A 7,698-nucleotide genomic window follows, 5' to 3' on the forward strand; every position below is an offset into this window, starting at 1 on the left:
CTTGTAAAACTTAACTTGGCAATTAATGATTCTGAACTTTTCTATAGGTCAGTGTTGAATGTGTGATTCATGCATTGTAGCCAGAATAGTGTTGTTAAAGGTAGGGTTGAATAGTATGATTAAAATTATTTAGGGTAATTTTGATGTCGGTATGATCCTCATCTGCACATGCACCTGCAGTGGAACAATATTGCAATCCTAGTTGCTTTTAGCTAGGAAAGCTTTTAATAGTGTCATCTCAATGCATACATTGACGTCAGCCGGGGCTTCGCCCCACGAGCCTGATCATCCTCCGTTCCCTTTTCCACCACCTTTCCTACCCAGCATTTGTGTCGTGACGTACGTAGCCGTGTGAGATTCAAACTGCGCGCCACAAACTACAGCAAGAGGGCGCTTAGCTGCAGTGCGCCGCACCCCTAATATATATTAATAAATATTGTAATCCTTTTTCTTTTCGCCCCAAAACAGTGTCACGACGGCTATGCATGTGAGTGTCTTTATTTAACTAATTCATGTTGTTTTGTTATTTAATAAGTGCAAGCACGAACAAGGACGCTCCCTAGCGGGCGACGGAGGAACTAGAATGCAACTTCATTTAAACCATTTTTATTCATAGAAGTAATTATTACAGACGGTGTGGGCATGGATGTAATGTACTAATTTTTGTAAAAGGATTTATTTATTTTTCAATAGTAACCCGGGGCACGCCACAGCTAAGTTGTAACGGTAATTGTGTTCGGCGCGAAGGGCGCCATGTTGCCACCCGCAAGCCATGAGCTCAGCCCAGTCTCCTTCTACAGCCGGCCGAGAGCGGACGTCTCTGCAGACACCCCGAGGACATCACCGTTTCACCAAGTAGTAGTTCTGTAAATTAATTTATCCGAATCGTTTTCTTTTCATCCTCCGGGCCTCTCTCGGTCGGAGAGACTGCATAAGTAATAATTATTTACTCTCCGGAGTTTTCTCTTATCTGTGTATTAAGTAACGGCTTGAGGCGGCCACGTGCGTGGTTTGCCTCCTCACCTAATCTGATTCGTGCCTCGGGCGTTTTATAGCTGTATCAACGGAGGATCGTGTAAGAACGTGTACCGTGAGTAAATAAAAACCAATTAACTGAGTCACGTGTTTTGTGTTCGGGGGGCCACGTGGGTCCTTAACCTGGTCAGTGGCGTGTGGGACGCCCTAAGAGCCCACTGCGATAATTAGGAGCATGCCCAACACTGAGAGCGGGCTCATTTAGGGGCAGGTGCTGAGTAAAAAATCAGGAGGGCTAATATCTCGCCGCACACGGGCCACGTAACGCCCTGAGTTAAAGAGTTTTCCAGCCGGGTCCACGTGCCCACTCACGTGGTGGCGCCCATTAATTTCTACCGATATTCCCACCACAACACCGGTACGCCCTCAACATAACATAAACCTTCTGACTAGTGTTGTTTGATATGTAGGTAGAAGATTTGGATATCAGGCTTGTTTGTTCACCAACAATATGGCGCGCATTATTCAAGACAAACCACCAAGGATTTCACAATTTTAATCAGATTGCACTGCAATGACATGACACGTTTTACTTACCATTAGGTAACAACAAAAAAAACTGACTAGAAACACGTTACTTTCGGGCGCCAGGTGAACCACCTGTTAAACCGAAAATTCCTCAACTTTCAGGCAGGTTGGCCAATGTGACAGTTTTTTCTTCTCACTTTTACAAAAAGCTAACCACTTTCCAATTTATCAAAAATCATGAGCTAGAGCTTTGAAAGTGGTGTATATCATGTTGTTCTTTCAATTCCAACCCCTACTTTGTGTGCAATTTCAATCAACAATGTTGTTGTGCAAATTGTGTAAACTTGTTATGGCTGAGGTTTGGCTCCTGGAGAGAAGTGCAAGAGTTGTTCTGAACACACACTGTTAATAGCTGCACCTTTCGTTTTTTTTATTATTTTTTATTATTGGCTGTAGTGTGACTTCTACGTAGCAGGTGTGTAGAAGTATGGTGTTTTGTTTTGGGTGTAGTAACTTTTGTGATTTCCTGCACTACTGGGATAGTTTTGCTAAAAATGTTGAAAACTTTTATTAATCACTCTTTTTGGTTAAAACTTGTAGTTAGGTATTTGAACTACTTTTTTCAAATCATCTTTAAGATAATAAGTATTATTGAGAATGCTTAGATATTTTTAATGTATATTGGTTTTGTAGGAGCAAAATTTAGTGCTATTTTCTGTACCACAGTCTCATGATTGTTTATTATAAACAAAAAAATATGTTTTGTGTCTGCAATAAATTTATAACAAGAATAAAGTTCGACATAACTACAGTTTAGTGGCACAAACCCAGGCAACACATTTAATTGTTAATAGTACCGTAAATTTATCAAAATTTGGTTGAATATTAATTTCCTTAAATTAGTTATTTTCTATTATTATTTATATTACCAGTTTTACCTGTATTTTTTAAATTTTATTGACTAATATCAAGTCTGTTATGGCACAATCTTTACGAGAGGGTTTTTTTAAATAAAAAAAAAACTTAAAAGTGATATAATTTCTCTTGGTTATTTTGCACATTTTAGCCAATTTGTACACACATGTTACATTTTTCTTTTAAAAGTATGTATATAATCATTCTGTTATCAATAGAATCGTGTAACAGTACAGTTTATTGCTAGTATCAGCAGTGCAAAGTAATATACCGCACAGAAATATTATTATCTATATGTACTACCTATAATCCAATAAAAATTACAGAGCTGTTTATTTTCATAAAAGTCATTAGATTTAATAGTATTCACTTTGGAGCAGTAAAAAAAATCTGTCCTAAAACATAGAGATTTTAACAAAAAAATCTAACCCAAAACAAATTATCCCCAAAAATGTTGTGGCAACATAATAACAGTTGTGTCAATGTGTGTTGTAGAGTGTGTTTAATTAGGTCTTACAATTTTAAATTGTGGACTTGAGAGTTCCAATTAAATTCTTAGCTTATTAAATTTCTGAAGACTAACTCTACTAGGCTAGTTTTTATTAGAGCTGAAGTTAAATAGAAAAAATTATAGGCAGTCTGTTAAAGCAAATATGTATTATAAAGTTTTCAATAAAATATTTTGACACATTTAGTTTCCTTGTTAGTACCAGGGTGAAATGTGTAGTTTCTCTTTTGAAGTCGAAATGGACATGCATTGGCACTCACCAGTCAGTTAAATCTTAACATCTCATTTAAAACAGTTCTGTTTTATTTGTGTGCTCCTTTGAAGTGTGCTGACCAGCACTGCACTTCTAAGCAGTCTTCAGCAGGGGCAGTGGTGTTTGTTGCAGGAGACGATGATGACGCCGCGAAGTCGCAAACCGGTGCTGCTGGTGTCGGGCTCCAACATCTGTCGACTGCCGGAGGGCGAGGACTCCGGTGGCGCTGGCTCGGCAGATGGGGAGAACTCTTGCAACGATGCCGCGGGTATGGGCGACATCTCGACAGAAGACAATGCCGGCACGGTGGAGGACGAGGATGGCGACACTGTGGACCAGGCCAGTTTGGAGGCCGGTCAACGCAGGCTCTGCTGCGCGGACTCAGGCGGGGGGAGTGCCTGCTCGGCCGAGGGCAGCTGCAGCACCTGCGGTGGATCCCTCACGAGTGTTTTTCGCTCGTACCTGTTGAGCCGCAGCGTCCTGACTGCCAGTCCCGTCGATCTCAGCTTCTCCAGCCGCACCGACGACTATGACTCGTCCAAGGAAGATGTTCCACTTAAGGAGGATGCTCTGGCAGAGTCCCTTCAACTATACGACCATTTGACTTCCTCTCGGGAAGTCCTCCAGAGGGAAGACACCCAAACAAAGTCCCTCCAGCTCTCTAACCAATACACTGCCCCTCGAGAGAAGCTCCATGAAACATCTCTGTGATCTCATGTTCTCATGTGTATTCCAAACCAAAGTAAAGTTACTGGTAATCAGTGTTAAACTATACAACACTCTGGTAAATGTTTACGAAAATTCATAAAAATTTACACAAGTTGTGTAGTCATCAGAAAGAGTTTTTATAGTTAACATAAAAATGAATTTTTGTATCATAGTTGAACTAGTCATTTTATTTTTGAACTGTAGTGTATATATTTTTTAATATTTTTAACTATCGACAAGTTAGAATGTGCATATTGCTTTAGTAGGTAGGTACCCTAAAAACCGAAATAAAATTTACCAAAAGGGGTGTTTAAATAACACACAATATGTGCAAAAAGTAGGTACTAAAACATAAAAGTAATACAAACATTAATGTAAAAATATATAAGGTTATTTTTAAAATTTGGTATCAAATGTTTGTTTTTTGTCTATTCCTTTAAATATTGTTTTTTTATGCACAATAAATTGAAATTACAGAAATTTTGGTAATCTTGAGGGGAAAAAATCTATTTTCCAGAAAATAATTTAAAATGTTAACATTCCTTTTTTTTTTTTCTTGCATATTTTTTCAATTATTCTCTAAGATACTTTTTCGATACTTAAAGTAGTTAACCATTTTAATGAGTTGTTGGGTTAATATCACATTGTGTGAATGGTTGGTTAAGTTGCTACTTTAAGTATTTTTAATGTACCTAAACAAACCTATCAACCAGCCAAACTATTTAAAGTACAGTATGTATATAAAAGAATGTCTCAGTTATAAATTTTAATAGTATCAACTGTAAGCATTCTAGAATTTTGATTCAAGGTCACAATTAAAGAGTAACTCAAACAGATTTAAATAAGTGCATGTGCAAGTACTGCTTTGTTGTTTTCTCGCTTGCAGTGCCACCTATGTAAAATCGCGACTCCTGGCATAAAGCGTATTGTGGTTTGCACTTTGCCAAGAGTGAATCTGTAATTTCAGTTTAACATGCATTTCACATTAGAATCTCTTTGTACGAAAGTGGTTGAACATCGAAGTCCCTGGCTGTTGGATTTGTCGCAATGGTCTAGACGACAGAGCCTGTTTATGTTTACGTTCAACTGACATAACACTAGGGTTATGCGAATATTCGAAATTTCCGAATTCGGGTTCCAATTTTTTGATATTCGATTCGTCAATTGGAATCGAATTCATTTTACAATAATTCGACTTGCAAGATCTGGCCCGGATACACTAATATAAGACATCTCCCCGCCCTCAATGTTTTAAAGTAATGTAAATGGACTATTACATCTCTCACTTACAAAAATTATACAGCGAAACCCCTTATTTACGTTACTGTTATTTACGTTTTCCCGTTATTTAAACCATTTTATTTCTGTCCCGTTTTAACCTCATTTGATGTAATGCAATAAATTCCCGTTGTTTACAACGCGCCTATTGCTTTACGCAGTTTACGCCGTTCGTTCTGATAAAACTGCAAACTAACTTAATTAATCCTATTACAAAGTAATCTGATGTTTAAATTGTGTTTTAAAACGTTTTTAAAAGTTATAAACTTCATCTTTAACGTCTCGGGAGACGCTTTATACCGCTTATAAAACGTAAGCAGCGACAGTTTGGTTGTGTTGATTCCTATATTCCCGTATAGAGTGTGCGCACGTAGGTCAAGATCGATATCGATAGCTCGCAGACTGCATGCACGCGCCAATTGCTTTACGTAATTGACGCCGTTCGTTCTGATAAAACTGCATACTAACTTAATTAATCCTATTACAAAGTAATCTGATGTGTAAATCGTGTTTTAAAGACGTTTTTAAAAGTTATAAACTTCATTTTTAACGTTTCGGGAGTCGCTTTATACCGCTTATAAAACGTAAGCAGCGACAGTTTGGTTGTGTTGATTCCTATATTCCCGTATAGAGTGCGCACACGTAGTCCAAGATCGATATCGATAGCTCGCAGACTGCATGCACGCGCGCGCTATGTCAGGAACGATTGTTATGCGTATAGTTACAAATCACGTTCTTGTTACGGGTTTCTTTTTTTTACGTTGAATAAAATGGTTTATTGCATCACTCATTAATTATTTGGCGTGCTCTCGCAAAGTCTACTTTTTATTTTTTAAATAAACGTACTTTCCATGAATAGGTTTTGTTTTTATGGATTACTATACATGTGTTTTTTTTTTTCTTGCATATAGTAGCACCCACGGTCTCACCTCTAATTTTCAAACTTGATTTTAGAATAAAATGTGCGATGCTTAAGTGATAAAAACGGTAAATTTGTTATTTTTTTTTTTGTACAACTTCCTAATGCTGTGATATTTTTATTAATATTTTTATCCTCGAAAGTCAAACATGCTAAATAAGGTAAACTGTGATACTTTTTATGGTCTTCCCTTTATTTTCACTTTCCCGCTTTTTTAATTTTTTTTTTCTTTTTCCAATTTTCTTTTTATATTCTCAAATTCGATTCGAAAAAAATTCGAAACTCGTGAATTTTTTTGAAATTTGATTCGAAAGGAAAAATCACAATTCGCAGATGTCTACATAACACCATACAATTTTTTGCCTTTGGAACTTTATAAAAGATTGTATCTACAGTAGAATCTCAGTACTAAGTACTTACAGGGACCCCAAGTTATTGTACTTAGTACTGAAAGTTCTTAGTACTGAAACATACATATCAATTTACAAATAGAAAAAAAAATATTTAAAAAAATAGTGATATTATAAGATACATTATTTTTTGACCAACATCTGACTTCAGTTTAAACATTGGTGTGTATGTATAATTTAAGTTTAGTTATTTTTTAAAAAAATCTGTTATTTCAGTTTTTCTTTGAGCTTGAATAATGCTCTGTTGAACAAAATGTTCTATCTCATTGAAAGATTTCCTGATCCCCACTGGAACCTTTTCGTGTTTAGAGATAAATTTGTCCAGTTTTTCTAAGCTCTGAATAGCTTCTGTAGCTGTCACAGGCGGCTCCTCAGAATCATCATCTGATTCGACTTTTGATGACTGATTGAATGACTTCACTAACGATGTCACTATCAGTCAACACTAGTGTTGTTTCTGTTTCATTATCGACAGAGACATAGTCTGTGAATGAAACAGCATCAAACTGCATGGACGTTGACACTTCTTGCCATACTTCAGGGTCAATGTCATTGCTTTCGCATGTTTGTGCTGTAGTATGTCTTGCATCCTAGTCTGATGAAGTTGCAGTGAGCTCGTCAGTGTTACAGTTCACAATCCCAGACTTTCTCCAGCAGTTGGCAATAGTTTCTGGCTGAACATTCCACCATCCACCAGTAATCATCTCAATTGCCTGACAAACATTGATGTTGGTGGGCACTTTCAACCTAATGTTGATGAGCAACCTCTTAACAAGACATTTTCGAAAATGTACTTTGGCATTCTGAATAGTGTTGGGCCGATTCCTAAAATATACCGATTCCGATTCCATTTTCGATTCTTAAATTGAAGGGTCGATTCTTTGAATCCGATTCCGATTCCTTAATTTTTATCTGACAATGTTCAACAGAGTAATTTACTCAGAAAAAAAAGATTGTTTATGATTTTAAAAATGTAATTGCATTGGGTTTCATTTTCTGTGCAGAAATTAACTTTATATACAGCTTATATGATGTTAAAAAGTATGTTCATTACTAGTGGTGCACCGATATGACTTTACCGATTACCGATTCGATTACCGATTATGAGAGCAATAATCGGCAGATACCGATTCAGTTACCGATTATAATGAAGAAATTTTTTTAAGTGTAATAATGCACACAAAAATTTTTATTCCCATGTGAA

General features: G+C 36.8%; 1 protein-coding gene across 4 annotated transcripts in view; it reads left to right on the forward strand.

The window, feature by feature from the left end:
* The window catches only part of LOC134530898 (rho GTPase-activating protein 19), a 110,872-nt gene extending 106,583 nt beyond the window's left edge, over positions 1-4,289 (forward strand). For all 4 annotated transcript variants that reach the window (XM_063366190.1, XM_063366192.1, XM_063366189.1 and 1 more), the window contains exon 10: positions 3,312-4,289. In XM_063366190.1, the coding sequence (XP_063222260.1) occupies positions 3,312-3,890 (579 nt within the window). In that variant the 3' untranslated portion in view covers positions 3,891-4,289. The remainder of the gene's footprint in view (positions 1-3,311) is intronic.
* The last annotated feature ends 3,409 nt before the right edge of the window (positions 4,290-7,698 follow it).

Source organism: Bacillus rossius, chromosome 3, assembly GCF_032445375.1.
Source record: "Bacillus rossius redtenbacheri isolate Brsri chromosome 3, Brsri_v3, whole genome shotgun sequence".
Classification (NCBI taxonomy): domain Eukaryota; kingdom Metazoa; phylum Arthropoda; class Insecta; order Phasmatodea; family Bacillidae; genus Bacillus; species Bacillus rossius.